General features: G+C 40.8%; 1 protein-coding gene across 11 annotated transcripts in view; it reads left to right on the top strand.

Annotated features, from left to right (window-relative positions):
- LOC121895861 (nucleolar protein 4-like) overlaps positions 1 to 19,716 on the top strand; it is a 193,890-nt gene that overhangs the window by 120,255 nt on the left and 53,919 nt on the right. For all 11 annotated transcript variants that reach the window (XM_042409366.1, XM_042409365.1, XM_042409362.1 and 8 more), the window contains one exon: positions 350 to 503. In XM_042409366.1, the coding sequence (XP_042265300.1) occupies positions 350 to 503 (154 nt within the window). The remainder of the gene's footprint in view (positions 1 to 349; positions 504 to 19,716) is intronic.

The following is a 19,716-nucleotide window of genomic DNA, read 5'->3' as shown; positions in this document are numbered from 1 at the left end:
TCTTCTGAAAGCCTTTAAAGATGTTTTATCATGACAAGAACACAAACTGTGAAAGACCCGACATGTTGAGAACGATAGAAACAGACATTACCAGTAAATGTTGTGAGCTCTCTAACTTTTTCAACCTGTTTTAACCTAAATATCACCACGTTCTCTCCCTGCTGCTGGACTGTTGCATCCATTGCATTTCTCTGTGGATCAATACAAGCTAAACGCCTTTAATATCAACTATTGTTGGTCTAATTTGACTCTATAATCCTATTGATCTATAGAGAATCAGCAGCTCTGATACAGTGTGATAAATATAAAGAATACACTCAAACGTGTGTGTTTCGTCTCCTCTGGTCAGGATGACAGTTCTCTGAGCAGCGAGGAGGAGGCAGAGATGAGCGAGCCCACATGGCTAGCGGCCGATCTGGGAGCAGCGTCTGACCTGAGCCCGCAGAGCCGAGGAGAGAGGATGCGCCACAGTCCCCAGAACACACACAGCAAGGAGGACGACGGTAAGGAACTGCTCATCCTTTCATACGCTGCCGCTGTCGAATGAAAATATTGCTCTTCAGGAAATAAGAAGAAGAGATTATGTTGGTTTTTTTTTGAGATTAGAGATTTTTTTTCAAACCATAATGGATCCATTATCTTCAAAATTAATTTAGAGGTTACCGAGCAGCATCTTAACATCAGATAATGAGGCATAATTAGCCTCTTCCAGCGTAAACACGGTGTCTTACATCGTGAGCCACTGGGTCGGATTTGAAGAGGAAATCTGCTTTATTCCTCAAATTACCTTCAGAGTTTTCAAGTGACGCCAAATGATAGGAGGAGAGAAACACAGATGTAAAAATATATCTTTATTTATACTTTTTAGTAAAATGAAAGAGAAAACATGGAGAGACACCATGGCCCTGTTTACACCTGGCATTAACATCCGTCTCGGGTGATCCGATCACAAGTGGACAGCAGCTCTAAATACAGTCGTCAAACTGATAACAACAGTTTTTAGTTTTGTTGCTCGACATGATGAGCTCAGGATTTATCAGGACGGCTGCTTTACTCCAAACACCATGAACCTGGACTGTGTGTATGTAACAGCTGACCTACTGGATGTGTAGAAGAACACAGAACATTAATTAACATTAGACCCTGACCGATGCTGTCAGCGTGTTGGAGATTTAAATAATCAATGAAGTTATGCTGCTGTGTCTTATGCTTAAATGCTCACAGTGTCTCTGAATGGAGAGATGCAGCTGAGAGGAGATTGCTGCATCTATCTCTCTATCCCGACGCGGAATATTTATTTATATCCTGAATATTTATCCTGTTATCAAACAAGTGGAACACAGCTTTAATAACGAACAAATTTGGTCTTGAAAAGGGAAATGATGTCAGTGTTTATTTGCATATAGAGCGGGGAGGTGAGATCTGATCACATGTGGTCACTCATGTGGAGACTCATGTTAACACCAGGTGTAAACAGGCCTTAGTTCGGAACAACTGGGAACTTAATCTTTATGACTAGAAGCAACAGGGTCAGTGGGAGTCTTTTTGTAAATACCTGAATATGGATTTGAGCCGCTCCTTGTTGAGAAGGTGAGCAGGATTAACATCTGACTTGTGCAGGAAGTCTGAGTCAGTAGAGGGCAAAGCTTTGAAACGGCCTTTTTGTGATGTATCTGCTTTCGGTCAAATATGGCTGCTTCAAAAGTGCAAAAAGTGGCACAAACTTGTGTTAAAGCATAACCATAACACAAAAATCAAGCTTTAATTCTGACAGACATCAGCATTAACAGTATGGTTTTTGTACCTGAATGATGCACAATAATTTAGATCACTTCATCTCTCCATCACTGTTACTGTCATTCCTCAAATATTCCTGAAGTCCACGCAGGAAATATCAGAGACTGTGGAAAGTGAAGGAGGTTTATGTGTAAGATGATGTTACAGACGAGGCACGAGCAGCAGATAGTGTGTGTGTGTGTGTGTGTGTGTGTGTGTGTGTGTGTGTGTGTGTGTGTGTGTGTGTGTGTGTGGTTTTAATGCACATTCAGTTTATCAGATGCTGGTTTTGTTTTGTTTTTTTCAGCCCATTAGCAGTGGACTGTTTGATCTTTGAGAAAACAGCAATAACAAGCCTGAAGGGATTAAAATGATGAGATTATGATGGTTTATAGAAGCTCTCTGACTGGTTGAGCTGGTTTTTGGAAAGACCATCAAATTTTATTCCGAGGTTCCGGATGAAGACCTCTTTGCTTCCTCTTCCTCTCTCTTTCTATCACTTCTACCATCTCATACTACACACACACACACACACACACACACACACACACACACACACTACTTTGCTCTCTCTCTTCCTCCCTCTACAGCCATAAGACAATTGTATTGTTTCCTAATGCTGCAAGGATGCAATGCAGCAATTACCTGCCACTGTAACAAGTGGGCTGTGTGTGTGTGTGTGTATGTGTGTGTGTGTGTGTGTGTGTGTGTGTGTGTGTGTGTGTGTGTGTGTGTGTGTGTGTGTGTGTGTGAGCCCTTGCCATGTATATTTGAATGGTACTGTAATGCACTGTATCCAATACTGAGTCACTGTGTGTGTGTGTGTGTTTGTGTGTTTCTGCTTTAAGCTGTTACTGAGCAAAGACAATAGGGAAACAAGCCCAGGTGTGTGTGTGTGTGTGTGTGTGTGTGTGTGGGTGTGTGTGTGTGTGGGTGTGTGTGTGTGTGTGTGCGCGTGTGTGCGTGCGTGCGCTGATGTGAGCGGAGTTGACGGTTCAGCACCAGGTGGGAGTAAATGTTCTGACCAATCTCCATCAAGATCTTTGTGTCTCTGCTGCTCCTCCGGTGCTTCTGCTGAGGGATGAGAGATGATGAAATGAGAGCAGGAGGAATGAAAGCGATGAAGGTGAAGAGGAGAAACAAGATTCTGCAGATTCTCTTTTTATTATTATTATCATTTAGTGAGCATCGGTTGCTGTGGTGTCATGTTTCCGTCTACTTTTACATCCAGTTCTTTCTTTTTTTGGGGTTAAACAGAACCAGTAAACACGTCACTTCCTGTGAACATGTTTCTCATTCAAGTCGATGTGAAGATGTGACCAAACTTCACTACATATACTCAATATTATTACTAATGTTTTTTCTTTAATACACCTCATCTACAATTATGAGAAATATATTATTCACAGCCTCACAGTTACAGAACAGTTCAGCACACCTGCAGATCAGTTGCCCCTCAATAAACTCATAAATCCCAATCTTCTAGACACTCGTGTGTTACTTCATGCACCTGCAAGCTGAGTGTTAAAGCACTTTATCTCCTGGATGTGCATGTACTGTAGTCTGGATTACACCTTCCTCATGTGTGGCTTTGGACAAAAGTGTCTGCTCTAAATGAATAAATGTTCATATAACAGCTCACATGATGTTTTACCTGTAAGACTCCTTAATGTGATATAAAAACATCAGATTTTCACACAGTCAGAGAAAGTGCTTGGTAGTAGTTAATAAAAGTAGTTAAAATCCTGCTGTAGCACGGAGCGTCTCTCCTGTGTATCTGCTGACAGCGCTGTCAGTAGAGGAAGTCACGCTAACGTTGGGTTCAGAAGTAGGTTAGCAGAGTTCACTAACAGAGAGCGGAGACTTTAGAGGCTCGGTTTGTAAAAGTGTGCAGCCGTCATGTTGTTCTCCTGTGTTGTGAACGACTTCTCAACTGATGATTCAAATCATCAAAGCCATAAACATACTTTTGTAATTTGTCATCATGTTTTTCAGCTTAATCGGACATTTTCACCAGTTTACCACCTTGAAACTGGATTCAGTGTTTCTGCTGCATCCTTGTTATATCATACAGACTGTAAATATGAACAAATCAAATAGGAATAACTGTTCAGTCTTACTTGTAATTAGGGAACAAAAACTATGTTGTTAAAGTGCATCAAAACCTTGTAAAGAGGAGAGCTGCTGGTAGATTTTCTGCCTAAATAAACTTTAACTGTAGCAGCAGGAGATTAGAAACAGGAGTCATTTTGTAATGTAATCTGTAAAGGTTTTCAAATAGTGATAGCAAATCAGAAAACACTAATATATAATAAATAAATGATGTATTTTACTCAGATCGGGGGACTTGTTGTAACTGGGGGATTTCTGACGGTTATCTCTCATTTGCCAAAACCACATTGTCTAAAAACTGGTGTCAGAACAGCTGCAGGTCGACCATCAGCAGCAGTAACTGATGCAGCTATGAAGCCCCCACACATACTGTAGATTATATCTGGTGAAACTTTATACTACGGTAGAAGTGACTTAAATCACATATTTCTATCTGCATTTCTATGATGTAGCTCCCGACTAAAAACCAACTAAATATTATCTAACAAAGGTTTTCCTCTTCTTTCACATTATTAGCACATATGGTCACTTCAGATACAGACTGAATCACAGATCAATCAGTGATGTGAAGTCACAAACATGTAAGTTGGAGGATAAGAGGGGAAAAAAGGAGCATCAGGTGTATTTTGATGTTTCACAGAGACTGAATGGAAATCAAGAATAGACTGAAAGAAAAACCATATGAAGGAGGTGAGGAGGGAGGAGGAGGAGGAGGAGGGAGGATGAAGAGAGATGGAGCAGAGAGGGGAGGTGGGGTAGCTGGGGGGGAGGAAGAAAGCTGGTGAAAGACGTTGAAAGAAAGACACTGGCATGAGATAAAATGACTGGAGATGAGATGGTTCGGTTGCATCATGGATGGATGGAGGGTGGAGGGACGGAGTGTGTGTGTGTGTGTGTGTGTGTGTGTGTGTGTGTGTGTGTGTGTGTGTGTGTGTGTGTGTGTGTGTGTGTGTGTGTGTGTGTGTGTGTGTGTGTGTGTGTGGCTACAGCACCTGTTCAACCTCTCTCTCCGTTTGGAAGGAGCTACAGAAACACTGCAGCTCAGACTGGCAACAGTGTGCAATAACTGGAGCAAGCCAATTATACTTTAACATACTTTGCACTTAATGTATTTTACATAACAGTCTAATGTTTTTAATAAATGTTTATCTGTCCTTTTATTACTTTATTTTATTTTGTCACATGCACTCAGAGGTTTCTGCAGTTCCGTCGTCTGGAGCGACGATGATGAATCTCTCCAGCCTACAGATCTACAGTAGGTGGCGGAGTGTATAAGGCCTTGTCATTAAAAGGTCAGCGTTCCCCTACACCTCATATAGAAGCCAGGAGGAGAGGTTGTAGGCGTCCAAATGCCACAACACTCAAGAGGAGCTTGAGAGGCAGAGAGTTTGAAGTGCCTTTTCCTGCTCAATTAGACTCCAATCCAAGAAACAAGACAGCAGCAGCAGGCAGCACAGTCGTCCTGTTATTCCTCTAATGTACCTGAGCGGAGAACGTAGAAACACGCTGGTGTTGGGTCACCTGCCGAGGCTGGAGCAGGAAAAAAATGGATTTAAAGGATGAGGGGGAAATGTTCAAAACTAAAAATGAATTTGTGAAAAATAAAGCAAAGCCGTAGATATTGTTTTTGGATTTATGTTCAGATTAAAACATGAGCTTCCTGTGAGATACGGTCCCAATCGACCTGCCAGTTTTTGAAGTCCTAAAAATTCACTAGTCGAGGCCGTCGAATCGCTTAAAGGCCATTAACTTAAATCTGTTCAGGCGAGTATAAGACTTGTTCTTTCTAAATGGCGTCTTTTCAGTAGTGCTGTAAAATGACCGCCTCTCTTCTGAAAAAGGTGCCTGAGAGCATCGCCGGTCACTGTTGCTATGACACTTGGTGAAACCTGTTTTAAGTGCAGCACTCTTTAAAGTAAAAGCTGTAATATTTTTTAACTTTTATCGCTGTCTTCCCCCTCCCACCCCCGCCCCCCCAGCGTTTTAAAGCCCACTAAACTCTCAGAGCGCGCAGTGGGGGAACTGGCGGCGGCAACGGCGGCGGCGGCGGCTCTTTTCCTCTGACAGCGAGGAGATGGAGGAGCTGCTGCTGCTGCTGCTGCTGCTTCGGTTTGAACACGCAGCCAAAGAGCTTGTGGTTGATCTGACTCCTAGAGTTAATATCAGGTGGGTGTTTTTTCCTAACCAGCAAGCTGTCAGGGCATTTAACTGGAGTAGGCAGCTCATTTCAGCACAGCAGATGGTCCACACACACACACACACACACACACACACACACACACACATGTCCAGCTCAGAAAGCAGCTACTAAATCACTTTTAAGAGCTTCTGACCGCCACCTCGCTTTTCTTCTTTTCTGCTCCACTCAACTTAATAGTGACAGCTGAAGTGAAAAGCTCTTACTGTATGACGCTTCAGACCAGGCAGTTTGAAACCTGCGGCTCGTGGCCCCGACTGATGAGTTCAGGAAAAATGAGTGTTGAAAGTAAAATAGCCAGCGGTCCTGCAGTCTGATGAGCATGTGTCTGACCGGGAGGTTATTGAATGCGTCGCTACCTCACTACTAGCAAAGTTTCAGTTTTTTTTGTTGCATTTTATGATAAATGACAAGAATGATCCATATGTAATCATGTGGGAACACTTTAACATAGTTTTAATGGCAAAATGTATGTTAGTTCTGGTTATTTGTATTTGTTGTATTTCTACTAGGGGTGTGCCCGAATACAAATATGTTATTCGGCAAAGCACAGATAGTGGGGTTTCTTACGAATATTTGTTTCATACAAATATTTTTAAAATTATTTGTTTTCGGGAAGAAAAACTCTATCTCAGTGTCTCTCCTCTGCTCCGCTGTTACGTCTATCAGCAGGTCTTAACGAGGGGAGTCACATCCACCTGCTACATGACGCACATTTCCTAATTTGGACATCACTCCCGGAGCTACTGACACTTTAATTTTCTGAAATTAAAAGCATAATAAAAACAAAAACAGGATTTTTAATCAAATACAAATAATTTTGCTGCCTTAACAAATACAAATACTGGGCCCTCTGCATGTCCCTACTTTCTACACCACATGAAGCTGGATAAATACTTCTATTGCTTGCTAGCAGCAAACCGTTTCCGTGCATCGAGGCTAACCTTGACTCGAGCTGTCACTGTGAATTTATTCAGCTAACGCTATAGGATCCAACCTTGGACAGAACTCATACTGGCCAGTAGGCGAGCTGGGTCACCAGATCTGCTCGCACTTGCATTAGATTCATTTCATGAAGCTTATATCCTGAGAGGCTGCGTGTGCGTGTGTGTGTGCGTGTGTGTGTGTGTGTGTGTGTGTGTGTGCGTGTGTGCGTCTACTCCTCTCCACATCACTCTGTCTCTAAGGGGCCACGCTCTTTAGAAGTGGCCCCTCCACTGCCTCTCAATCCCGGCCAGCGAGCGTCCTCTCATCCCCCGCCCGAAGCTCCAGAGAAACATCAGATCCCCTCCGATCCCTTGACCCCCCCCACCCCTCCACCCTCCGCCCGAGAGGCTCCCGTCTACTGTCGAGCGGAGCAGAGTGCCAGGCCTCCTTTTCCTGGAGCCTCTCGCTCCGTAGAAAGGGGTTAGCGATAAAGAGGGCTCGTCAGAAGATGGAGGTCCTCTCCGCACGGGAATGAAATGAAGAGAGGGCAGGAAAAAACCAGTGGAGAGGGTTGAGAGGGGAATGGAGAGAGAGGACAAGAGAGATGTGTAGGAAGGAGTGCGAGGAAACAAGGAGAACAAAATGGCGGGAGGAGGTGGGGAGGGGGGGATAGATAGTCCAATATATTGATTAGCTGACATACTCAGCTTGACATCGTCTGCGATTACCGATGTTTCAGAGATTCCAGTAAAACTTGCCTCCCCTCTTTTTCTTTCTAATGGAGGGAGTGACAAGGGGGAGATAGAGGGAGAGAGACAGAGACAGCGGGTCAAACAGATTAGTGGACTCTCATCCTGACATCCCCGCGTACCTCTCGTCTCCTTCGCTCCTCTCGTCTCCTCTCATCTCCTCTCCTCTCCTCTCCTTTTCTGTCTCTATCCATCCATCATTTAATAGACAAGCTTTCAGCCCTTCTCTCTGTATTCTGAGTAGATCACATAAGGGGGGGGGGGGGGGTCGGTCTCTGAAGATGACTTTCTTATTCAGCAATTTACTGCTTGTGGTGAATTTTCTGTCTTCTCATTCATTCTGCCACTTTTCTCCTCTTAGATGCACATCGTAATCTTTTGCTGTCATTTTTGAACGTTTCCAGTCGGAAGATGTCCCATTTACAATAAGCCGGATAATCTCTATTACAAGAAAAAACTGAATAATATATGCAGGATCTTGTGGTATTATCTGGAATACGGAGCCGTACACACAGCTAATCCCAAATAAGACTTTAACCGGGATCGCAGATATCCGCGCCGTGAACGCGTTTGTCACAAGAAAAGAACGTCGTCACCCGGTGTTTTTTTTATCTCCATCTATATCCTTCATCAGCAACAAAGGCAGACAATAAAGACAGATAGCTGATTATATATTCTGCTCAGAGCAGAACAATCAGGAAATGGTGTCAGTATAAGAGTGACAAGCAGGCGGTTTATGAAGACGGACTCATGGCGGGTTCACGGTGATCTCAGCTGCAGATCTTATTCGACTGTTGCTGATTATTATGTTTTACCACGTGGTGTTCCACAAGGCTCTGTTGTGGGGCCGCTGATTTTCTGTACACTTCCTCTAAGTGGCATTATTTACAAAAACAATATTCATTTTCATCATCATGCAATTATATATATATATATATATATATATATATATATATATATATATATATATATATATATATATATATATATATATATATATATATATATATGGCTTTATGCACCTTCTGCAATAACAAAACACTTGAATGATGTTTCTCAAGTTTGTGACACGCTGCCCTTTCTGTTGATTATTTTCTCTATTAATCGATTAGTTGTTCGATCCATAAAAAGTCAGAAAATGGTGAAAAATGTCCTCAAATGTCTCAGAGAATTTGGAAATTTTCTTCTTAAAAATGAGTCAAAATTATCATCAATTATCAGTTTAACAGTTGGTAACTAATCAGTTAATCAACTAATTGTTGCTGCTTTAGTTTTGAGTTTACTGGATCGTTTTTGTTTTCAAATGAAAAACTGTTTTTTTGGGGGAAACTTGGAAATTTAGCTCATAAACGGATGAATTAACTTCAGTGTATAAATGATCTTTGTTGATGTTTTGGGATTATTCATAAATGTTAAAAAAAAATGGAAATGATGTAAACACACGATGTCTTGAAATACAAGTCTAGATACAGAACTTGAACTTTTCTACTGATGGTTTGAGATGAAAAAGTAGATTTTCTGTGATAACATGAAAAGATGAGACGGTCTGGATCGACGTTTCTCGTAGAAGTATTGTGTGACTGATTATGATGTTTTGTATATATAGTAATTATAGTGATGATGAAGTCATGTACTGGAGAAGTTTTCATTTCGACTGGTCCTTTAGTGACAATAAGAGAAACTTAATCACTCTTGTGTGGGTTAGATTGTATTAATGTACGTTTTGTCTGGTCTGTCCAGGAGAACAGTCGCATATTTACAACCAATTTAAAACACTGCTGCTGGAATATTAATATGAATCAGGAGGAGAAGCGTCAACACTCCACTTCTTTAATATCTGCATTACAGAATTGAATATTGTTTTAGTTTTTCGCTGTGTTGTTGCCTCTTGTCTGTCAAACAACAACACATCTTTCACCGTTTTCTGTGTGTTTTATTTATTTTAAATAACTTGGGGGCATTTTTTGCCTTTTATTAGATAGCGACAGCAGAGAGATGGAAAGAAACAAGAAGAGACAGAGACAGAGAGAGAAAAGGGGAACGAATGCAAGAAAGGTCAAGATAGACAGATGTGACATGCTTCTTACCCAGTGGGGCTACCAGGGCGCAGTGTGTGCTTTATTTTAATATTTATTTATCACGTTCTTCCTCACTAACTCCGAGCTCAATCACAAAACTGCTTTGACTTAAAACACAAAGTTACACCCGAATGTTGAAAACTTTGCATACGTTTCAGTTTTATTTATTAAGCAGGGAGTCACACAGGCGGGCAGACGTCGCTCTAACAGGTAAACAGTCGGTGGAGGAGGCAGCACGCAGGAATGCAGATGGATAAGCAGGCAGAGACGCCGTCAGGTGAGCAGTCAGGCAAACTGGCAGGAAATCAGCTTCCCTGCAGTCAATAAAGACCAAGAGTTTACCTCCCAGCCTGCCTCACTCCTCTCCCCCTCAGGGACACACACACACACACACACGTCTAGAAATCTCTGTCACACTCACAAATAAACACACATGTAATAGTGTGTATAAGTGTATGCACAGTAAACACACACACACGCACACACACACACACACACACACACACACACACACACACACACACACACACACACACGTCTAGAAATCTCTGTCACACTCACAAATAAACACACATGCATGTATGTAATAGTGTGTATAAGTGTATGCACAGTAAACACACACACACACACACGTCGGTGCTGTAGGCCAGTGGCCCACATGGTCTAATGTGTTTGAGCGGTGCAGCAGAGGAAAGTAGGGCAGTGGGAAACAAACGACAGGATGACTTTGATCCCCCTCCTCCTCCTCCTCCTCCTCCTCCCTTCCTCATCCTCCTCCCCCACCGCCACTCAACCCCCGCTACCTAAAGCCGAGTAGAGGGGGGGATTGAGGAAGGGATGAAGAGACGAGGGGCAGCGAGGAGGGAGAGGGTCAGAACCGCAGGATGGATGGATGGATGGATGGATGGATGGATGGATGGATGGATGGATGGATGGATGGATGGATGGATGGATGGAGGTCATGCATTCATCTGAATTAGAAAGAGAGAAGAGGAGGGAGCGTTGGATTAAATCATTCTCTCTCTCTCTCTGTCACTGGTAAACTGGAAGCTGCTGGACGGAGGCCAGCAGATTGAGACTGTGTTCAGTTCAGTCAGACGCTACAACCGAAGCACAGTCGCTCGAGAAAAAACAAAAAACCAGGAGGGATAGTAGTGATGCGTCTGCATTGTTTGTAGCTTAAATATCCCCTTGAAAATAATAATGAATGATTCTGCAGCACATGATTTATGTCTGACGCTTAAGTGCCGATACAGGAAGTTGTGCATCCGTCATTTAGAGGAAGGGAAAGTAAAGGTGTGGAGGTCATGTGGATGGACGGGTTCAGTATGTAGCCACTGTAGTTTTCATGCTTTGATATTTTTTCAATGAATTATTGATAATTAAAAAAAAAAGTCCAGGCTTTTGCAGAATAGCTCAGTGTCAGCGTTATGTTTCACTCGTTTGATGTAACTGAGACAACTTTAATCTTGTACACATCGGAGGTCCTGTTACTATGTGAGCATGATCCACCTGTGAAGCTGAGCGATGCATTCACTCCAAAAAAAAAAAGTACCACAGTCTTCTAGTTCATCCCAAACTTTTTGAATTGTGATCACACTTACTGTGTAGAGCACGTCTTTGATTTGTGAGCAGTTCCCGAAAAAAAAAAAAGGTGATGTTCTCCTCTCAGATAGTTTGATTTGAAAAGCCTGAAGAGGTGAAACAATCTCAGTGTTAAGAGTGAAGGATAAGAAAGAAAGGTGTTATGTTGTCTTATTTCCTGTCTTGTTAAATCATCTTTCAACACCTCAGAACCACTACTCCGCTCACTGAAAGTCGTATAAGGTGATTTATTGAACGTATCTCAGTAGTGTCATCTGTATAAAAGTCATTCAAATACAGTCTGTATCAGTGTGATGGGAGTTTGATGGGACTGATGACTGGGATTGTGTCTCAGGTCTGGTGGAAGCCTGAATGTTTCGCGCCTTGTCAAACAATAAATCACATCTCGTCGGAAGGTGCTGCTGCAGTTTTTGACACGTCTTGCTTCAGGACATGACTGTTTACAGAGTATCATGACCTCAGTAACAACATCTACAGTATATAATGAGGAACGTGTTCCTGCTTTATAGAAGTAAAACACAGCAGACAGACACAGCCGTCAGCTCTCAAAATCAAATACGCAGTGATTACTCTTCCTCTAATTACATGATTACACAACAAAAATCTGTTTGTACTCAAATATTTGAACCAAATATGAAAAATTAATTAGAAGAAAAGGAAACATGCAGCAGCAGCGGTGGTGTGTGTGTGTCTTGAGTTGCATCATTCTGGATCTGTGTGAATTCACCTGATTAATAAATATGTGTTCGACTAGATTAATTAACTTCACAACATGTAAACATGTTAATTAAACTCTCTGTAATCTGATTGTTCTTGTCGAGCGTCATATGAAGTGAGATGTTGCAGGTTTGCATGTCATGACTCTCATACGTGGGAAAACTGTCCCCGCTTTGCTGCTGAAATGCTCAGACGTGTGACTCGGCACACTACTGAATCCATTTTTGGTATTTTTTTTAATTAATCGTGATCGTGAAGGTTTTTTAAAAATGCATTAAACAGAAAGTGTCACGCTACTGCACGACAGTAAAAGCATCTGCGTGGCAATTTACTGCACCCAGTGAACTTTAAATTACAGCCGTGTGTTGGTGTGTGTGTGTGTGTGTGTGTGTGTGTGTGTGTGTGTCTTGTGAATATTTCTCCTGTAAATGGCTTAAGCCTTGTTTCTCTGGTCCACACACACACACACACACACAGATTTAGGCGGTTGTGGTGTCGGCCTGCTGGACAACCAGCGGCCAACTTAATGGAAACACGATTAAAAATGCACAGAGGCATTACCATATGACATTTCTCTCTGATTTGGACTTTTCTTTTTTATGAAATGTGTTTTTTTTGTTTGTGTTTCGTGCTCTTTGCATCATGCATGCGGCTCCTCGTCCGTGTGTTTGATGCGCATCGGTTATATGTTTGCATAATGTCATGTTTTTGTATGAGTTTATCTCATCTACATGCATGTACATGTTATGTTTATATATTTATATGTGCTCCTGAGCGTGTGTGTGTTGGTGTGTTGATGAGGGATGTTCTGCACCGAGCGGGGTACAGTAGCTGCTTAATTATTAACTTCCCCCCCCTCCAAGACTCAAACTCAAATAAGAAGCTATGCAATTAATATTACAAACCCTCTACAGTGCTGCACACACACACACACACAGAGGGAGTGAAGCTAATAACTAGCCTAACAATTTGTTTTGCTAACAGGAATGAGCACCAGCTGTGATTGAGCACAACCTGTTGATATATTTATATTGTTTGTATTGTGTATGAGCATCCGTGTGCACATATCTCTGCTCGTAGGTGCTGGTATGTTTGTGGTTGTGTATCGTCCTTGTGTGTGTGTGTGTGTGTGTGTGTGTGTGTGTGTGTGTATGTGTGTGTGTTTCTTTGCTAAGTGCAATTAGCGGGTCGACTGGTAGCGGAGTGCAGCAGCCTCCCGCTTGGCTGTAATGAGGTCTGGAGCTGTGAGAGAAGTATCTAAACTCAACGAGCTCTCGATCCAGCATGGATACTACCTTTCCCTACATATCAGATGCTCAGCAGTGTGTAAATATAAAGGTTAAGTAGACCAGACTAACTGTGTCGGTTTTATAGCGTGATGAACAGTCATTCCACGGCGTTCGACCGTCTCAGCCCGAACAGTAACATGAAAGCAACAAGGTCAGGACGGTTATCTGCTGACTCTGGAAAATCACTCATCAAAGTCTACAAGCGTTAAATATCACTCCTGGAACTCATGCATCATCTCTTCATGATGTAAAAACAGTTGATGGACTTTTTATTCTCATTGACAGTCTGCTGATAGTTGATGAGCTTCTTCATCTTTGTTTAGTAGCATCTGATTGGAGGGGCTGGATGAATTGATTAGGGGTATTATTCTGTGTATATTATTCTTATACACATGTATAAGAATAATGGCAACTAAGAGTATTTAAGATGCTGAAACTATATTCTATAAAACAGGGACTCAAGAACAAGTAAATTACAAGTATGGCAACAATAAAAATCTAATCAAAACTTTATTGTCCACTTTTGTTGAACATGAGTAGAAAAAAAAAAAAAAACGTAAATAAAGAACATTTTACACTATTTTAGATGCAACTTCATAAAAAAAAAGAAAAAAAGAGGAATAAATTGCTACAGAGTATGGTACAAATAAAAACATTGCATTGACATTATCATTTCAGTTTGTATTGTGCTTTGGTTCATATTGTCAAACACGTTTGCAATTTATCAAATTATTATCAAGTATTTCAACCAATCAGACAAAGCTAGTCGGTAAAACAGCCTTGACCGGAGCCGAGGAGCTGAAAAGACTCAGTCTGTTCAATGGACAAAAAGAGTTTCTAGTTTTTTATACAGGCTGCACGGTAGATAAATGTTAGCAGGAATACATACAGAGCACGAGATAAACAAGAGTAAAATCTACATAAGCTGATTATTTCCTCCAAAACTCTCCACCGCACCACGAAGATGATGAACGATTGCTGTCGATAGAAGACAAAGCAGCAATATGTTCTAGAGAGTAGATTAGTGTGTTTTAATGGCTTCCTGAAGTTTGACTGCAAAATAAAACAAAAAATCATGAATAGATTCAGTAAAAGAACAGGTGACGGTTTGTCAGCGAGCATCAGATATGAGACGGTCGACTGAAAACACTGAGAAATGTGTGTTTGTGATTAAACTTGAACATATTTGGATGATATTTTCAGAGTGAACTGAGCTGAAGCTGAATGATGTGAACCTGCTTTTTCCCTTTGGAGAATGTCAGTGTCACAAACCCCACATCCTTCACCCTCCACCCTTTCCTGCCAACCCCCACCCCCACCCCCCCGCCCAGTTCAACAAACCCTGAAAGGTTCAAGGTGTCGCCTCTGTGTGTGTGTGTGTGTGTGTGTGTGTGTGTCTTCGGGGCTGTTTTTAAGACCTTGGGAGTGTCAGTCTGTGTTCTCTTATTGTTTTATGGTTTGGAGGGTTGAGCATGTCCAAAGGTTGGTTCAATAAAATGTGTCCCAATCTGAAATTTGTACCCATGGTTATCAGCCGACCCCCCTCCTCTGGAAGACAAAGCATCACACACACACATACACACACACATACACACACACATATACACCGACACGTGCAGTGCCTTTTAAGTCAGTGCAATAAAATAAAAAAGACAGATAGCTACACACCTGAGGGACCCCCCTCTCTCTGTCAGTAGTGGGACCTGACTGGTTTAGAGCTGATAACATGAAGAACAGAGCGGGATCACTGTTTCTGTTGTCAGAAATCCTAACATGCACACATAACACACACGACCTGTTCAGCACCGCCGTACTGCAGACAAAGGTTCTTTGGGCTTTTATTAGGATGCATGATTTTGATTTGATTTCTAGTTAATTAGGAAGAAAGCAAGTAATATATTTTTAATCTTGGGCTCTACTGGAAGATATTTGCATGATTTACACTTCAAAAAACTCCTTATTTATCTTAAACTGGTCATTAATTCAGCCCCTCAGTTCAGCCTCTGTCTGAAACAGGCTGTTTTAGCTCCTGTCTCTTTAAGGCCCGCCTCCTGATCAGCCCACTCTGTTCTGATTGGTCAGCTGCAGGAAGCTGCATCATCACCGACATCCGGCCGTTCAGGAGGCTACATCAACAAACCGTAAAATGAACTGTAGTTGCAGGATTTCACCACTTTTTCTCCTTCTTTACTTGAAATGTCAACTTCTCAAATACATCCGTACATGTTTGAGCTGAAATATGAGAGTGGACAAACGCAACCATAGCAACCGATGCAAGCATGCAGATGAGGTGACGTCAGCTCGTCGGCGAGGTAGAAAAAGATGCTGCACGTGAAGCGTTGAGAGCAGGTTGAAGCCCTGACTTTTGACTTGCAGGCAGCATTTCTACATATGTTCACCTCAAGTTTTGTAACTTTGACCGTGTTTAACATCAACATCAGATATCATAACAGCATATAAATAACAGAAAAAAACCAGATGTCCCCTTTAACCGAACAAACTAAGAGTAGAGCTGTTCTCATTCATTTTGTTGTATTTGTAGTAAATTTGAATAAGCTTTAACCTGCAAGAACTACTGAACATTTACATCCAGTTTCTCATTTTGTTTTCATGTTTTTACTCCTGCTGTGTGATTATTTGTACTATCAGCAAAGAAAAGAAAATGAGCACAGAAATCTGATTGCACTGAAAAAAAAACAACCTGCTGCGGCCGGCTTTGAAGACAGCGTCTGTCTTCTTCTCTGCTCAGGAAATAAACACACATTTCACATTTATATCATTTTGACTTTCTTGTAAGTGCAAAACAGTAGCGTTTGGCTGGTGTGTGTGTGACAGGAAGGAAACATTCACGAGAGACGCACAGAAGCAGAGATGTAGAAAAAAGAAAGATAACGCTGTGGAGACGAGAGAGAGAGAGAGAGAGAGAGAGAAGAGTGAGCGGAGGTTAAGAGTGGAGCTCTGCCCCGGAGGTGGACTAGATGAGACAGATGTTAGAGAGACGGAGGGGTGGAAGGGCTCTAACCCTCCAATCCAAACCACCCAGATGTTTAAGCTTCAGCTCAGTGCGGCACGCTGAACATCATCGTTTCCATCCATCTCCCCTGCTTTTAACTCCAACTCCTCTTCTTCTTCTTCTTCTTCTTCTTCTTCTTCTTCTTCTTCTGTTTCCTCTGTCTGTCTCTCCATCCCTCTCTCTCCTCCTCCTCCTCTTCCTCCTCTATTCCTCCATATGACCAGCAACACACACACAATATAAACCCATCAAGCCCTGAAAATCATCATCATCTTCATTGCTCTTCACCCCTCCCCCCCTTTTATACACACACACACACACACACACACTAACACAGATTTACGCTTCATCCTTTACACATGTTGACGTACAACACAGACACACTAACTTTTACACACACACACATACATATGCAGATTTGTGAAGGATTACCATCTGAGCTGCAGTTCTGTAGCTACCACTCCATCACACACACACACACACACACACACACACACACACACACACACACACACACCTCCTACACAAGTTGTCATCTGTTGGTTTCAGCAGCATCAGTAGATAAATCCTGTCCTAACAATATGAGCTGTATATCCACACTCAAACATGATTAAACTGTGTAAATCCATGTCATTCCCAAACAAAAACCTTTTTTTGTAATTCACGTCCAGCAGGAAGTTTTTTCATCTCCCAAAATTTAAAAAATAGATTAGAATGGATTTATTTATTTCCACCGTCATCATCTCTGGTCAGTTTTGACCTTTTGTGGTCCATTATCTGTAGTAAAGCTCGTCCTCGGGGGGGAGGGGGGGTTATGAATCACTTTCTACAGGACACAGAGAACATTAGCTGTCAATCAAAGAGATCAGTTGACCAATCAGAATCAACCTCAGTTCATTTTTAAAGGAGTCAGTGTGATACTGTAGTGATAAACTGGAGCTGAGTCACATTTCTACCAGTAGATGCACTTGTTTTTTTTTTTTCATCCGTAAGTGTAAAAGTAAGCGATGATGCTGAATTGTAAAGGATGTTGTCAGATTGAAAAGGTTTGAGCCTCCTGAGGGTTGTTGTCTCCTTACCGCGCTGAGTTAAAGGGTTCGGTTGACGCGCTTCATCTTAGAGGAAAAAAAAGGGTTAATTCTTAAATTATGAACTGATAATTTAAGCATAAATCATATAGATATCAATGCTTTTCTGTGTTTAATATCACTATAATATCACTATAAAGTGAATATATTTGAGTTTTAGTCTGTTGGTCAAACACATTCAGTCATTTGAAGATGTTACTTTGTGTTGTTTTATTCACTAAAGCCATTAAGCAAAAGAAATAATCAGCAGATGAGTCAATAATAGAGATTCATGTTTAGTTGATTCACTATTTAGGATCAAATATTCACAAGATTACAGAATAAGAGCAGCCTGAGGAAACATATAGAAGTATATAAATGTGTTCAGAATAGTTAAAGTCTAAATTAATATCTAATAAATGTCCTTTTACAGTCTAAATCCAACTACAAAGCCTCAAAATCATAATCGCCTGTTCAGTCACTGAAGCATCTTCTTCTTCTTTAAAAATGTTTACATTAGTAAACAGATGATTCTTATTTAATGAGGCTCCTGTTGTTGTGGATCTTCAGCCTGATTAAATCAGAGCTGTGGGGAATTTCACTCTCTTCTATTAGTATCTTTTATTCCCTCACTGCTCACAACCCTCCCCGACCATATTTCCTCTCTCTCTCTTCTTCTTCTACTCTCTTTATTCAGTGTTATTGCTATAAACGAGTGGGAGAGAGCTATTGTCGTTACTCCGCCGTGTATTTTACACAATTCTTCTATAATATTTGTAGTTAATGAAAGAAACATGAAAGAAATCAGACTAGAGAACATGTGTCATTAGTGAATGGAATATCTTCTTCTTCTTCTTCTCTCTTTAATGCTTCATCCTGCTCCATCGTCTTCCTCACTTCCTCTTCTGTCTCTTTTAAAGCTTATCTGAATTTTTTTTTTTTTTTTTTGCTTTTCGAGCTCTCTGTTTGAAAGAGAACAAGAGCGAGAGACTAAAGGAGAAGCAGAGTCAAGGGCAGGTCGTCTTCTTCTTCTTCTTCTTCTTCCACAGAACCGACCGCAGACTCATTCTCTCAATACGACACACACACACACACACTTCTCTCACATTCCAGCATAAGTCATCCTCTTTCTCTTCTACTCTAATGCTTGTATATATATATATATATATGTGTGTGTGTGTGTCGTATCTATACGTCTTTGTAAAGAAGACGTGCGGCGCTCACACTGAGCAGAGCTGCTTTTTGTTCACAATTGGAAGTGATTGAAAGAGATTTTTTTTTTTTTTTTCTTCCCGTCGCAGTGAAGAATACAAAAGGAGGGAAAGTATAGATGTGACACAAATGTTGTTATTCTGGCTACAACTAACAATTCCTTTCATAACAGGCTTTTAAAAATTAATCAATATATAGTTTAATGTCAGAAAATATCAGAAAATATCCATCAGAAGTTTCCCAAAACTCAAGATAACATCTGCAATCATTACTGCAATTAATTGATTGGTTGATGTGTTGAAATTATTATTATTAGTAGAAGAAGTAGTAATAGCACTATGATAATATATATATATATATATATATATATACACACACACACACATATATATATATATATATATATATATATATATATATACACATAAACATATATATATATATACATATATATATATGTGAGTGTTTGTGCACATACATGTGTGTTTTCTTGTCCACCACTTTTTTATTAATTATTTTATTTATTCCTTTTTGTTTCCTTTTTATTCATTTATTCCTTTTTGTTTCCTTCCCTGCACATACCTGTGTATTCTCCTGGTCACACCTACGCACACTTACACACTTACACAACACCCATATATACGTCATACATGTACAGAAACATACTAATATAAAAAAAAGAAGGAAAATAATCTGCAACTGTTTTGATAATCGATTAATTGTTTAAGACATTTTTCAAGTAGTTTCACCATCTAGATTGTGATAATAAACTGAAAATCTTTGTTTTTGACTGTTGGTCAATTTAAAAATGTCTTCTTAACTTGAGGAAATTGTAAAGGTTTGTTTTCCTGACGTTTTTATCGACCATCGAGAAAATATTCTGCAGATTAATCAATAATGAAAATAATGATTAGTTTTGTTTTTGTTTGACCAAAAACTCAAAATATTCAATTTACTGGAGAAAAGCAGCAAAT

The sequence above is a fragment of the Thunnus maccoyii genome, chromosome 4 (assembly GCF_910596095.1).
Source record: "Thunnus maccoyii chromosome 4, fThuMac1.1, whole genome shotgun sequence".
NCBI lineage: Eukaryota > Metazoa > Chordata > Actinopteri > Scombriformes > Scombridae > Thunnus > Thunnus maccoyii.
This window is presented reverse-complemented; position numbering and strand designations above follow the sequence as displayed.